This window comes from Phodopus roborovskii, unplaced genomic scaffold, assembly GCF_943737965.1.
Source record: "Phodopus roborovskii unplaced genomic scaffold, PHOROB, whole genome shotgun sequence".
Lineage (NCBI taxonomy): Eukaryota > Metazoa > Chordata > Mammalia > Rodentia > Cricetidae > Phodopus > Phodopus roborovskii.
Genome location: NW_026126460.1, coordinates 6,055,395 through 6,070,999, shown reverse-complemented (window position 1 = coordinate 6,070,999; position 15,605 = coordinate 6,055,395). Strand labels below are relative to the sequence as shown.

The window sequence follows — 15,605 nt, the reverse complement described above, 5'->3', positions numbered from 1 at the left end:
CATAAGAAAAATAATAGCAATCACAAATAATAATCACAAATGCAACAACAAAGCAAACCAAACTAAAATAACAGAACTCCTAAATCAGTTAAATTAATAACAATCACAACGAAACTCATTACTTTGTATGCTAATTAAAACAGTTCTAAGAGAAGGTGGCTCTGAGAGCTCTGGTGGGGACATGGGGTAAGTAATGCTATATCATTATGTCTGTGGGGCTGGGCTGGGCTCAGCTGGTCTGCCTGTAGGAACTCGCCATCCCAGGGAAACAGGTTCCACACTGTTGGGTCTTAAAGCTTTTTCCGTGTCTTCCAGAAGCAGAATTTCTGTTCCCCTAAATGCAGTCTCCTTTCCTTCCACAATGGCTGGCATATTCCGTGTCTTCTATGTTCACCAACCTCCCTTGCATGCAGACATGGCCAGAGACTAAGTCTCCTAATGGGTGATGAGTGCAAGAAATTAGCATCTCTTCTAGATTTAGCTTGGAGTCTTCCTCATGCTTGACTCCATGTGACTGAAATGATGAAACTCAGTGCTACCTTGAAAACCACACCCTGAAAGTCTGGCTATCTGACTGACCAAAGATTCCCTCTGGACCCAAACATGTGCATGAAAGGCACTTCTGTGTCTGAGCTATGGGTCTGTGTATTACCTTGCTTTAATTAATATTTGCTCCCAATATTTTGGTTGTCTAAACTTTTGCTAGTGACTGTGGTGATTTGAATGATAAATACTCTCCATCGCCTCTGGTATTTAATATGTGGTCTCCAGCTGCTGCTGACTGGGGAGGCTTAGCATGGATCTGCTGGAAGAAGTATGCCACTGGGAGTAGATTTTGAGAGTTCAAAGACTTCCTGCATTCCCAGTTCACTCTCTGCTTCCTGCTTGAGGTTTAAGATGTGAGCGCTCAGCTGCTGTCCCAGTTACTGCCATGTGACCTTCCGGTGACAGCCACAGACTCTTATCTCTCTGGAATCAGAAGTCACAAACAAGCCCTCTTATCACAGCAACAGAAAACTAACTCAGTGTGATGGATCACTTCCCTGAAGCCACCCACTGTGCCTGTGTGCAGATAAGAAAACCAGAGATGCAGAAAAGTTCACCAGGGAAGGAGGCAGCCACAGTCACCTGCACAGCTCTGCCGTTGACATCTGCACCGATGGACGCTGCCGTAGCAATTGTATTGGGTACAGTAGCTGTGCTTGTTTCACAGATATGCATGTGAGACATGGGTATTTTTAATTCACGGCTGGCCACCTGTGAGAAAGAAGATATTTCAAATCCAACACGGATTCCTAAGAAAACTTAAGCCATTTTGGTCACATTAAAAACATTGATTTTAAAGGTACTTTTTATTATATTTTAAGATAGTTTGTATGACTGTGTGCATGTATGTGCCATGGCATCCATGTGGACATCAGAGGACAACTTTTAGGAGTCAGTTCTCTCCTTCAACCACATGGGTCCTGGGAATTGAACTTCAGGGTCAGACTTGGCAGCAAATACCTGGACTTGTTGAGCCATCTTGCCAGCCATTGCGATTTCTTATTTCTTTCTTTCTTCCCTTCTTTCCTTCTTTCATTCCTTCCTCCCTCCCTTGCTTCCTTCTTTCCTTCCTCCCATTTGTGGCAGGAGGACTGGGATAGGGCTGAATGTACCTGAACTGAGGGGTCATTTGGAAAGTGTGTAATGTGGGAGTCATATTCTAGAGGAGCTAAGGGGCCAGGTGGTGAAAAGTTACAGACTGTAACAATCTGAAGTCCATCATAATATTCCATGTATCCAACTGAAAGGACTAGACTTTTCTTCTGAGATCCCATGTCTTTAAAATTATGTCAGGCCTGGTTAGATGGCTCAGCATGTAAATGTACTTGCCACCAAGCCTGATGACCTGAGCTTGATAACCAGAACCCACAGGGTGGAAGGAGAGAGTTGGCTTCCCCAAACTGTCCTCTGCTCTCCATACATGTCCTGTCCTGTCTGAGTGCTTATGCACATGCATGAGGAGGATGCACAGACACATGCATGAGCAGGATGCACAGACACATGCATGAGGAGAATGTAAAAACAATATACAAATGAATCTTTTTGTTTGTTCTGGGACAGGGTTTCTCTGTGTAGCTCTGGCTGTCCTGGAATGTGCCCTGTAGACCAGGCTGGCCTCAGACTCACAGAAACCTGATTGTCTCTATGTCCAAAGTGCTAGGATTAAAGATGTGTGCAACCACAAGTATCAACCACTCATGAATTTTTTTTTTTTTTTTTTTTTTTTTAGTGAAAAAGAGCTGGGATTGTAGCTTAGTGTTAAAATACTTGCCCTGCTTGCACATGGCCTTAGATCAACCCCCCCAGTATTCCTGGAAAAACAAACAAACAAACAAACAAACAAATAAATAAATAAATAAATAAAAGTTACAGGTTGTTGATAGTCAATGAATCATTTGCCCTCTCCAATACTGTGTTAGCATGTGTGGGCATGGGAGGGGGCATCTATTGTTGTGTTCTGCAGGCTCATGACTGGTGGCTTTACTAATAGTCACTTTCACCTCTCACCCTGGCCAAGTTCCAGGAGCATTTGCATATGCATGAGGTTTCTGTCACATTGTTCACTGTAGTTTATATGCAAGAAGTTTTTCAACCTGTCAAGGTCTTTAAGTTTGAATGTACAATTGTCATTTGCCTTAAAAACACCCCAAGTTTCAGTCATGTTAACAATGTGTGGACAGATGAATGGCTGATTTTATTTATTTTACCTGTAACATTTTGGTGTGAATACCTTGTCCCAGTTCATTGCCTCCATGTGCAACCAACACAGACCCATCTGTGTAGATATGAACAAGTGCAGCTGCCTGTAAGACAATCCAATGTGTGCTGGCAGTTAGGGAAGTTCAATATGAGATGACTTAGTGGTTAACTGATCTTCTAGAGAACCAGGCTCAATTCCCAGCACCTACATGGCAGTTCCCAATTGTCTATAACTTCAGTTCCAGAAGATTCACCTCTCCTCTTGGCTTTAATGGGTGATGCATGCACATGGTGAAAAGACATGCATGCAGGCAAAACATTCATATTTTTTTTTTTAAATTAGAAAAAGAAATAAGGTAGTGAAATCTCAGTCTCCCGGAGCAGGGAGGTCAGAGATGTTAGGGTTTCTGGTAGGACCTTGGAACCTGGCTCTACTCTATGCAAAAGTTGACTGTAAAGAACTTTCCTACATAGGAACCTGAATCCACCCACCCACCCACCCACCCACCCACCCATCCATCCATCCATCCATCCATCCATCCATCCATCCATCCATCCATTCATCCTTTCCTTTCTTTTTCTCTCTCATCCTTTCTTTCTTTTTTAAAAACTCTAATCATGTAGCCTTTGATGGCCTAGAATGCCTTATATAGATGGGGCTGGCCTTGAACTTACAGAGATCCACCTGACTCAGTATCCCAAGTGCTAGGATTAAAGGTGTGTGTTACCATTTCCACTTGGTCTCAAACTTTTGGCAAGTCAGCCCCTTGCCTAAAACTGAGGGCTGATTGTGAAGCTACTGAATCGATTATTTTCCTTCCCTGAGTTCCATCCAGACACATAAGCACAGACAAGGTGCAGTTCTGCTTCAGGTGAGTTACAAGGTGGTGGGGACACAGGCTGAGATCCATTCATCATGGGCAGAATGCTCAGTGGCATAAAGACATAGATAATGGGTTCTGTGAGAGCTGGGCTGCCTGTCAGACTCAAATCTCCCTGTGCTGCTCAAGGTCCCCTGAAGTGACAATGAATGGAGTCAAGAGGCAGAGGTGAGTGGGTTGAATAAATCTCCCCATTGCCTCTCCTTGTCACAGTGGTCCTTTAGGATCTTGTGTCATCCCCCACCCTCATGGCATCCCTGTCTCTTCTTGCCTTGTCCTGGGTTCTGTCTCACTCACTACCACTTCTCTTGGACCCTGGCTTCTGCTTTGCTATCTTCACTTCCTGGCTGGCTTGGCCTGGTCTCCATCTGTCCAGCATTTAGGGTTCCCCTCCCCGTCTCTATTCTCTTAAGATTCCCTGCACCATCTGACCCTGTCTGGGAGAGATCCATCATCTCCACACTTTTTCTTTCACGCCTCTCTCTGGTTTGTGTCTACATGGAACCTCAGAATGCCCTTTGCTGGAAGTAGTTTTTGCAGATAGAATTATTTAAGATGATCAGACTAGTAGAAGTGGACCCTAAATTCAATGACTGGTGTCCTTATCAGAAGGCTCTGGGGTAGTATTAGGGACAATAGCTATGAAGCTGGAAGCAGCCAGTGCAGTTATACTGCCATAAACCAAGCATGGCCAGGAGCCAGCAGAGGCTGGTAGAGCTGAGGAAGGATTCCTCCCCAGAAGTTTTGGAGGGACAGTGGCTCTGGTGACATCTTGGGTTTGGACTTCCAACCTGTAGAACTGTGAAGGGGTACCTTTTTTTTTTTTTTTGAGCTTCCCAGCATGTGGTAATTTGCTATAGTTATCACAGGACAGCTCCAGGGACATGGCAAGCTCTGCTCTGAGTCTCTCCAAGCAGGGCAAGTGGCCTTGTGTGACTTTGTGTCCTAGAGAGAACTTTGAGTGGGCTGCAGTTATGGTGGCTACATAGAATGGAAAAGTGGTGTTACCCCTCCCAGTCTGGAGATGCCTGGAGGCTCCAGGGTAGCTTAGGGTTGAGGTGGGTGGTGGGTGGTGGGGGTGTGGAGGGTGGGGAGCTTGAAGGTGCATGATGCTAATGCCAGTATTTATTCACTGTAGCCTGTGGCCCGATTAGTGAGGTGTTCCAGCCCTGTGAGTCATCGAATGACCTGGAATGACACCTCCATGCTGAGCCAAGTGGTTCTTGGGTGCCTGAGTTTATAGCCCTGCCGGGAAGTTGGAATCCTTTAAAATGGAGACCAAAAGTCATCACCTGGTTTACTTCTAATGTGGCCAGATAAGGAACCAGCACCCAGGGGTGACAGCAGAGGGGCTGTAGTTTAGGTGAGAAGTGGCCATATTGATGACAAGAGGAGGTGTAGAGTCATTTTGAGAAACTAGGTGCTTAGTTTTGTCTCTGGTTCTGGCATGGTACTTCCTAAATCTTGAAAAGTGCCACCCTTTGCTAATGAGAGGCCCCAGGAGGTTTAGGGTGGGGGGGGGATCAGCCTGTGTGCAGATTTATATGTCAGTGGTAGTGGTGGTGAGGAATGCTTCAGCCTCTCCTCACCTTCCTGAGTTCTGTGCACTTCCCTGGGGGTGAAGACAAGCTCTTTGTCCTTCCTTAGTGTCTTGCCTTGGCATCTCTTCCATTGGGCGGTTCTGAGTTGTGTCACTTACATAAGGGGTTATAAAAATGAAATGGAGAAGGCTTTCCTGTGAGTTGTTCTAGAAAACCATTGCACCTAACTGGGGATAGTAAAGAATTGTCAGCTTAGTGGTCATCTAGGCAGAAGTGTGAATAGCCTGTGCACACTATTTTCAGGTGGGGTCAGAAATGGGTGCAGTCTGTAGGCCTTCATCCTTGACTTGTGGGGTCTATGCTAACCCTGGGTAGTTAGTGCGATTGTTGAATCTGTCTATCTATTAGTCACCCAGCTGTTCATGTTAGTCTGGTAAAGATACAATATTTGGTGGCAGAGAGAAACAACATTGGTTCTTCTAGGGTCTGTTGTGTTTTTGCCATTAACTCAGCTCATCTGGCAAATGTGACAACTCTTGTACCTGTTTATGGCATGGTCACACTGGAACCAGGCAGGAATATGACCCAGAAGTTGAGGGCACTTTATCCTACCTGTTAGGGGAGCAAGAGCCCTGAGGTGTGTTGGGCTCTCCTGAGATGGGCTGCCCTGCTTGACTCCCAGAATATTCCAGGAATCTTGCCAAGTGCTCCATATTAATTTTCTTAGTCAGTCCTTATTAGTCCTAAGAGAGTGTCATTGTTAGTCTCACTTTATGACCAAGGGAGCTAAAGTTGTTCAGAAAGGCTGAACAACTTTAATGTCACACGCCTAACAAATGGCAGGCCAAGGGATGAACTGCTGCTTTTACTTCCTAGGAGGAATTCCCTTTCACGAGGCAGGTGTGCATGCGTGTGTGCGTGCGTGCATGTGTGTGTGTGTGTGTGTGTGTGTATGAGAAGCTTGTCAGTAGTGGATAGGAGTGGAGGGATGCTTTTGACGGTATGCACATAAAGCTCCCTAACACTCAAAGTCTCTCGAAGTTGCTGGGTTTTCTGACCTGGATTAATAGCAATGGGTAAGCAACAGCTGTTCCATGATTTCTAACCAGGTTTCTGGTCCCGGGGACCCACTGGGATTTAGAGAAGGTCTGCTCAGGCCTGGCACTGTCTGAGGTCTTCTCCACATGCATGTTGCTATTCTTCCCCCCATCTACCTGTGGATGGCTTGCCTTTCCCTCTTGCCGTTTTACCCTGGGCAGTTCTGGACCCCAGTCCCTCTTCCCCATCAGGGCCAACAGATTACTGAGGAGGTGGCTACCAGAGACCAGTGGAATGACTTCTCTGCCTGAGACTTGGCAGGGATCCCAAGGATCCCTGCAGGTGGAACATCCCCTCCCCAGCATAAAAAAACAACGGCACTGTGAGCTCCTGTTCCTTTCGAATAGCATCGAACCTGGGATCAGTTCCTGGTCCCAGCAGTCATGCTGCTGTCCCTGTCGTGCTTGTCACTAAAGTTTCTTGGTGACCTTTTCCCTGCTGCCACACACAGCCACTCAGGAGACTTCTGGACATTTCTCCTATGTGTACACAGGGAGGGGCCTGGTGCTCTGGGAACTGTGGCATTCTCTGAACACCAGCACACACTCTTGGACCAAGACTTAGACATGAGGGTCATTTACCGTGGGCTGTGCATGAACTTTACCTGGTGATAGCTTGTTGCAGCAAAGCCGACTGAAAACTTCATGGGGACGATAGCAATGCCCCTCTTCTTCCAGTAGTTCTTCCGATTGAACTCTTCCGCTTGTGTCCTTCTGATGTGAAAGGAAGACTTGTCCAGACACTCACTCCAGCACCTTCTCAGGGGTTCCGGGCTAAAAGCTTGTTTGTAGATGGTTTTATCAACTGTTTTGTACATGTTTTTCTCCCTAATCTGAAACAAATGTGAAATTCCATCAATGCCTGTGGTGAGACAGACTGCCCTCGGGGGCCTTAGAAGGCCTTTCCTCTGAAGCATACATGCACTTTGGTGGGGAGGACAGAGCCCCCCCCCATTGTTTCCTAATGGCATGTGCAGCTGTGGGGCTATTTTCATCTCCACTTTAATGCACCAACCAGGATCTCTGTCACGGAGTGCAGCTGATAGTGACTAGTCTAAAAGGCAATGTGATGGAAGGACTGGGGAGGATGGGTTATCTGTCTGTTTATCCATCCATCCTGTATCCCCCCCCACCTGGGTGTGTCTCTGTGTGTGTTTGTGTCTCTGTGTGTACATGCCATAGCGTAGATGTGGAAGTCAGGACAGCCTATGGCAGTCAGTTTTCTCTTTCTACCATATGGTTCCCAGAGATAAAACTCAGGTTGTCAAACATGGCAGCAATCGCCTTTACCCACTGAGCCATCTTACTGTCTACCATTTTCTCTTCAAACTTCAAGATTCAGAGGATGGAGCAGAGTTGGTAGAGAGTGAACTAAAGCCATGCTCTACCATCATAGGTGACAGGCTCTACCATCATAGGTGACAGGCTCTATCATCATAGGTGACAGGCTCTATCATCATGGGTGATAGGCTCTACCATCATAGGTGACAGGCTCTACCATCATAGGTGACAGGCTCTACCATCATAGGTGACAGGCTCTATCATCATAGGTGACAGAATCTACCATCATGGGTGACAGGCTCTACCATCATAGATGAAGATTGTTCTGCTGGAAAGAAATCGCAGAACAGATTGTTAGCAGGTCTTCAAGTATTTTGGAATACATGGTTAAATCTTTTAATTTGTTTTTGGACAGGATCTGCTTCATATCCTGGGAATTTTCAGTGCCCAGAGAAAGAGGGCCTGCTGGAAATACCTGGGAGGTTTTCATTATCTCCAATTTGTTCCAGCAGAAGGAAAAGAATGACTGTGTTATCGCCAGCAACAACACTTGGCTAAGACAATGCCCTTTCCAAAAAAAAAAAAAAAAAAAAAAAAAGTGTGGTTCTGGGGCTGGAACTTAGGTTTTTGCAGGCTGGGTGAACTGTCTATCACAGAGCTACATTCCCACCTCTCCAAAGATGAGCACTTTAGCAAAAATTTATTTTGTCCTCAGAAACTCTGTGAAGTAAATTATCTTGTTCTTATTTTATAGCCAAAGAATTCAGGACACAAGGGGGTCCATAGTCTTTGCTCATGATGTTCCATTTGATTAGTTACCTTTCCATTTGCCTTCCTCAAGGTGAACCTCAAGTGTAATCTCCAGGATTTTTTTTTTGAATCCCCGTCCTCATCCTGATGTAATATTTTCCTCCTTTGTATCCATAAGACATGGTTTCTCTATGTAACCTTGGCTGTCCTCTGTAGACCAGGCTGACCTCAGACTCACAGAGATCCACCTGCCTCTGCCTCCCAAGTGCTGGTATTAAAGATGTACACCATCACTGCCTGGCCCATGGGCACTTTTTATGACTTCTTCAGGAATCTATTATTTTCCTAGTATAGTATTAGGTGTTCTCTGGTGTGGGGGAAGCACTCTGCCAGTGAGATGGAAACCTGGAGGTGTTTAGGAACAAAGGTGTTCAAGCTGTGGCACATAGAGAGTCCTTGCTGGCACAGAGGGTCTGGCTTGAGGTAATGGTAGAGATGGAGAGAGGACTGGGAGGTCACTGAAAGATCAAGGACTGAATGGCATCTTCATCAGTTGCTGACTTCATCAGAGTCAGCCTGTCTCTGGTCCAATTCCTTTATACTCCACAGGCCTTCTGGTGTATTGGACGGAATAATGTTTTCAAATAGTAAAGTTTGGACAGCATCTCAAAGAAGTTTTTGAGTGCACCAGCAATTCCTTTTCTGTGAGTTTGTTCAAGAGACAGACCCACACAAAAGGACAGAGACATTCTTTCCCCTAGCACATACGGGTAGTCATTGCAAGTTCATTTTAAGATTCTATTTTTAAATTATGTATGTATGTGTGGGTTTTTGCATATGACTACAGTGCCCAGAGAGGCCAGAAGAGGCCGGAGCTCAGTTACAGGTCATTGTGAGCCCCTGATGTGGGTGCTGGGAACTGAGTTCTGGTCCTCTGGAAGAGCAGTGTGTCTCTTAACCACTGTGCCTTCTCTCTAGTCCCAGCACCATTTTAACAGCCTAAACTGGTAACAGACAACCTGACTATGTGTCAACAGTGGAGTGCCTAAATGGATGATGGCATGTCCATATCACAGACATGAAAACAAAAATGAAACTCTCAGCTCAAATTCTGAGCCGGGTTAATTTGTGCAGTTTCTCTAGTGTTTCCTGGGCTGCTAGCTAATTCCTCCCTCCTCTGATTCCTTATCAGCCTTGGTTGCTACCCCAGTTGTAATCTTACCTTTTCTGGTGGGAGCCCACATTTGGCTGCCACAGCTGTGATACAAGATTCTGTTACCAGGGTTCCCTGTGGGAAGCCAAACCCACGGAAGGCTGTATTGGATGGTAAATTTGTCATGCATGCCCGACCTCGGAATCTGAGGTTGCGGATTTTATAAGCATTTTCCAGCTTTAGTACAAGGAATTCTGTTACCTAAAGCAGAAGGAGATACCCACACACATTAGACATTTTCCATCTTACCCACTATCAAGAGCACAGTTGGTTTCAGACTCACATACCAGCTCCGAGTCATCCAGTGTGCATCCTCCATTGATGTAGCATTCAATGTCTAGGGCTTTGATTCGCCCACTGTTCATGAATCCTACCTGTCACCAAATGATGGACAGTTTACTGGTTTGTTAAAAATGTACCTTCCAAATGCGAGACACCCCTCAGTCTCAAGGACAGACTTTGCCTCCAGTGTGCTCTTGTGTGGCACTCCACCCCCTATGGCCTTGGCTTTCAGTGTCTGAAGACCTTTCTTAACCCAAGTTTTGCTTAGTCCTTTCCTTTCAAGGGGCAATCCTGACTCCACACTCAGCATGGAAGCCTCAAATTCTTGCTTGTCTCCCAGAATGTAAATGCCACTCTCATGGTCCTTACTCTCGGAAGATTCTCTGCAGTTCTGTATGGCTTTCTTTCTAATTTAGTCTGTGGTTTTCTCCTTGTGGGAAAGTCTTTGGGATCCCAGAATGCATGGAGATGAATCATAATGTCTCTCATTACAGGAAAGCTTTGGGCACAGATGTCGGAGAATTTATGAGCCAGACTCATCTTACTGGGTGGCCAAGGTGCCTTGTAAATAGCAATGTAGGTAATAGAATTATGTAGTAATCAAAGGCAATGGTAAAACCAGCTGGGAAATCAGGTGTTCCTGCCTTAAGCAATTCCCAAAGAAAGCTGTTTTGTAACTTTATATCACAACAGAACTGTCCTAAGTACTCATCCAGGAATCTGAACAAATAGTATCATATACTAGATGCCAGCGAATATTTTAAACAGTGTTTCTACTGCAGTTGGAGAAAAAAATGGAGCCAGTGTGATTTGATGAATTTAAATTCGCCTGTTAGTGGGTTTCTGTTAAAGATTATTTTGTAGTGAAAATGGTCAAATTGTTTCTAAACATTTCTTCTACAAAGAGTTGTTCTTATATTCAGGGGTTTTGGCATCTTTTCTTTTTCTTTTTTGTCTTTGAGGAATCACTAAAAATATAGATCCTTATTCCATGTAACAGTGCTTTTTTATTTTTATTATTAATTTTTTATTTTTTTTTGCACGTGTCTGTGTGTGAGTGCACGTGTGTGTGGAGCCAAGGGATGATGTCAGATCTCTCTCTGGTTTTTTGAGACAGGGTTTCTCTGTAGCTTTGGAGCCTGTCCTGGAACTAGCTCTGAGACCAGGCTGGCCTTGAACTCGATCTTCCTGCCTCTGCCTCCAGAGTGCTGGGACTAGGCCTGTGCCACCCTGCTTAGATATCTTTCTTGATTGTACTTCAGTTTATTTATGGAGGCAGGGCTTCTTGACAGACCTGGACCTCACAGATTTGGCTAGTCTATCTAATTAACTTGTCTCAGGAATCCCTGTCTCTTCTTGGGCACTGGGGCTATAGGCAAGCTGTCTCACTCTGTCAGCTTTTATGTGGGTGTTGGGGACCCCATCTCCAGGCCCCAGGCTTGCATACTTTACCTACTGAACCATAGCCGCAGCCCCTCAGTGTCTTTTAGTCATTATTCAAAATTTTATTTTCATCATCTTTTTTTTTACAATTATACACTCAATTAAAAGCTCATCATAAAATGTCATGGGTATCCAAAATATGAACATCTTCAGATATTTTAGATGCTGATTACTTTTAGAATTCAGCAAAATAAAAATGATAGAAGAGGACAAAGTCACACAAACAAAATAAGGTACTTTAATAATTTTACATGTAATACTCACTTTATATTTTCCAAATAATGGATGCCTTCCCCCAGTTATTAACATATCATCTTCTCTATCCAGAACAAGGCGAACGGGATGGCCAGTTCTGCAGAAAACAAATTTTAGATTCTCCATTCATCCTTACCATCTGAACTTCCATTCATCTATTTAGCTACCTACGTGCTCAAATCCTTACCTTACTATCTACCCACATCTATTTATAACATATAAAACTCATTCATCCACCGTCCATCCTCCCATCCATTTGTATCACTTATTTAATTCTCTATCCATCTGCCCATCACAGGTCTCTATTAATCTGCACAAAGTCTTCTAGGTGTGATGTGAATTATTGCCTGACTAAGTTACTATTGTCTTTGTGCTCACAACTTAATGTTTGGAGGTATGTCTAAAGGATTAATGTCACATGTCAGCTAAGTTCTGTCCCTAAGCCTTCAAATTCAACTTTCACCTAGATCCAGCCATTTTTCATATGTCTGCTACTAGTTATAAAGGGGAGAGTGTCAATGGGTAAATGCAATGCTAACATCAGTAGGAAAAACATCAGTTAAATGTACAGTTCATGCAAATTGTGATTCAGAAGTCTTGGGATTTGGTGGAAATTCTTTCCACCAGAAGTTGAAGTTAAAATTCTTATGTGTGTTTGAGGCAGGAATTTTCTCCGACCTCCAGGGACTCCTGCCCGCTGGAGATCTGGAACACTGTCCTCAGGTCACTTAATGCAGGACTGTTGTGTGCTCAGGCATGATGCATCTTGAGGCACTGGTTGCACACGTGACTGCACAGTGAGGTCAAGGGGCAAGTTTTGGAATATACTGATGTCAGGGCTCGAAGTGGCTAGCCTAGGCACCGGGATTCAGATGCTCCATTTGGTGGCTGTGTGTGGCTGTGCTTGAAAAGCCGAAGCCACGAGGTGAGGTCCGCTATGAGTGCGAGAGCCGATAACTGCTGACTGCGCTAACCCTGCGCTGGGGACGAAGACTCAGGTCCCAGGGCTAACCCTGCGCTGGGGACGAAGACTCAGGTCCCAGGGCGCAGGACTTTTCTCTGAGCTACACAGAGGCTGTCCAAGGAAGCAGGGCATTGGGACTTTGAAGATTAATTGGAACCCAGACAAAACAGTAAACATCTCCTTTTCCTCTCAGTCATCTATCTCCTTTTTCTTCTCCCTAATCTCCTCCCCTCTCCTTCTCCCCCTCCTGCTCCTCCTCCTCTTTGTTCTCTAATACTGACAACAGATATAGTCAAAGACAATGAACAGGACCCTCACTGTTGGTGCCAGCTACACTTGAATGCTGAGCCATGGATAGCAAAGATGTGAGTCTTCTTTGAGACAGCGCCTGGAGCTGGTGGAGGGTGATGAGCCTTTCTTTCTTAACTCCATCCTACTCTGGGCTAGAAGTAGCCAAGTGTTAGGGAACAAGGATGAACTTGGGAAAGGTACCATGCTCCACATCTAAGCAATTCATCTTCCCCAAAGCTCAGGAACGGGCCCGAAGTTCTGGAAGCAGCCAGCCAACTTACTTGACAGCCCCCACTGCAGCAATTGCCCCGAACACAGCTGGCCTCCCCACCTTTCCTCCAAAACCTCCGCCCACTCGTTTCACATGGCAGGTGACCTTGTTGCTGGGGATGTTTAAGGTAGAGGCCACTGTTTTCTGTAAGAGACAATGAGGTTTAAACAGAGGAAAATCACAACGAAGTGTTTTGTTTCCTAAAATATAACTATGCAGCAGAATCCACTCACATCTGCTCCCATAAGAGCAGAGAGGGCAGAGTCTACTCATTTCTCCTTCCTTCCTTCCTTCCTTCCTTCTCTCCTTCTGTCCTTCCTTCCCTCCTTCTGTCCTTCCTTCCTTCCCTCCTTCTGTCCTTCCTTCCTTCCCTCCTTCTGTCCTTCCTTCCCTCCTTCTGTCCTTCCTTCCTTCCTTCCCTCCTTCTGTCCTTCCTTCCCTCCCTCCCTTCTTCCTTCCTTCCTTCCCTCCATCCTTCTGTCCTTCCTCTCTCTCTCCTCCTCCTTCTGTTTAGTTTTGAGATCTCTGTGTATCCCTGGCTGTCCAGGAACTCACTCTGTAGACCAGGCTGACCTCAACTCAGAGATCCTTCTGCTTCTACATCCCGAGTGCTGGCATTAAAGGTGTGCACCACCACCCCTAGTCTCTGGACCATTTTTAAAACGTTGATCTTCCCCCAAAAGCTCTTTGAGCAGATACTTTATTTACTAGAAAGAAAAATATCAAAATCCCTGGTTCTTACAGGAAGCTGCATTTGTAGTCAAACGCCTGAGCCTAAGGACTTGAACAGGTGAAAAACAGTGGACTCCACCCCCCTACTAAAGAGGGTGATGTGAAGCTTAGAGCATTTTCTGTCTGGAAGATAAGATGTGGTCCAAAGTGATATCTTTACTCTATAAATCATCTATAATGATTATTTTTGAGAATAAAATAGAGCATAGGAAAATTTTAGTGATGCCTCCAATCACAGAGTTAAACAAAGCCTGATGCAAATAAATTTCATGTTTTAATTCAAAGTGATCACACTCAGACTGGGGCTATAACTTGCCTAGGTTTCATGAAGATCTGAGTTTGAGCCCCAGCATTGCATAGGTCCTGTATGATTGTGAATGTCTGTAATTCCAATGCTCAGGATGTAGAGGTAGGGTGTTCTGGAAGTTTAAGGTCAATCTTGTCTATTTAGTGAGTTCAAGGACATCCTGGAATACAGGAGTTTCTTTTTCAATAAGAAGTGTGTCTTCTGGACATGACATAGCTGGTGTAGTCATGAATACAGTGGCTGTGAGTTACCTGTCACAATTCCAGCACAGACTGGGGAGGGATCATGAGACCCCCACCTCCAGCTGGCATTGCTGGAGGGGGAGAGTTATTTTTTTCTTTGAGGGCATGGCAACCAGTTGCTGATGCTCCAGTGGACACTGCCATGCCCACATGCATAATTGGACTCAATGGTTATTAAAAGAGAGAGAGAGAGAACTCAGACTTAGAAGGGGATGTGATGGAGGTCTGGGGTAGGTTGGAGAGGAGTAGGGAGATGAATATGATCAAAATAAATTGTACATATGCACAAAATTCTCAAAGAGTAGGAAAAATATATAAAGAAGAAAAATGATCAGGGTTGTTCTTTTATAGTTGATAGGTCTCAGCTGCATTACATATACCTAACATCTAGAGTCTAAGTTTCCTTTAGTGAAGTGGCTGCCACCTGGGCTATGGAGACTGGCCGCCTGCCATGATGGAGGTAGGAGTCCTGTTGGACCTTACCTGCACATGGGTTGGATCCTGTGTGGACACATACATGTCCAGTTCTTTGTCTTCTGTCTTTGGAATAACGAGCACTCTCTGTGTTTCCATGTAGAAATGTTCTTGCCCTCCAACATGGACCTCTCCTGTGAAGGGCAAGTGCAGGAACATGCCTGGATGTGCGTGCTGCTTGGAAGCTGCCATCATGGGGCGTTTTAAATGAGTGGGATGTGAACTACCCACCTGCAGCATCACCCATTAAGAAACCTTTACCTTGTGACAATTGAGGGGACTACCTCAGAGACCATAGTCCTGAAAGTTACAAGTTCTAGTTCCTATTTCTTACTCTGCCCTTGATGAACCAAATTTTAGGAATTTTCTCCTACTTACTCTGGTCCTGACTTCTCCAGTCACAGTCTCCAGACACAACATAGACACACAGGTGCATGGATGCACAGAGGCTTGAGGAGGAGTGTAAGTTGGGGAAGCTCTGGGGACTTCAGAGGCTAAGCTTCCCAAGGGGAAATCATATGCCTTTGGTGGCTGGTTCTGCATGGAATCAAGGAATGACTCTAGGAATTCTCCCAAACTGTTTACCTTCAACTACCTGGTCCACGTTTTCAAATGCCTCCTCGATGTTTCCTTGTTCAAGCTTCTTTTCAGGGCACAGGAATGAATTGTGTTTTATGGCATCCTGTGTAAAAGGCCAAAGACAGAGCCAGTCATCCTTTGTTTTTGCTGCTGGGCTGCTAGTACATTCCCCACATAGTTGCCTCCTGGGACACATGAAAGGTGCCAAGCATTCAAGAGTTCTTGAGTAGACAAGCTGTCAGGGGAATGTCTTCTAC

The 15,605-nt window shown here is 45.1% G+C and overlaps 1 protein-coding gene across 1 annotated transcript in view; it reads right to left on the bottom strand.

The window, feature by feature from the left end:
- Nucleotides 1–15,605, bottom strand: part of LOC127226530 (aldehyde oxidase 2) — an 80,906-nt gene that overhangs the window by 23,817 nt on the left and 41,484 nt on the right. The window contains exons 20-28 of the mRNA XM_051190635.1: nucleotides 15,355–15,451; nucleotides 14,779–14,903; nucleotides 13,025–13,158; nucleotides 11,498–11,585; nucleotides 9,796–9,882; nucleotides 9,518–9,709; nucleotides 6,870–7,097; nucleotides 2,754–2,849; nucleotides 1,129–1,257 (exon numbers count right to left, since the gene is read on the bottom strand). Coding sequence (XP_051046592.1) covers nucleotides 1,129–1,257; nucleotides 2,754–2,849; nucleotides 6,870–7,097; nucleotides 9,518–9,709; nucleotides 9,796–9,882; nucleotides 11,498–11,585; nucleotides 13,025–13,158; nucleotides 14,779–14,903; nucleotides 15,355–15,451 — 1,176 coding nt within the window. The remainder of the gene's footprint in view (nucleotides 1–1,128; nucleotides 1,258–2,753; nucleotides 2,850–6,869; nucleotides 7,098–9,517; nucleotides 9,710–9,795; nucleotides 9,883–11,497; nucleotides 11,586–13,024; nucleotides 13,159–14,778; nucleotides 14,904–15,354; nucleotides 15,452–15,605) is intronic.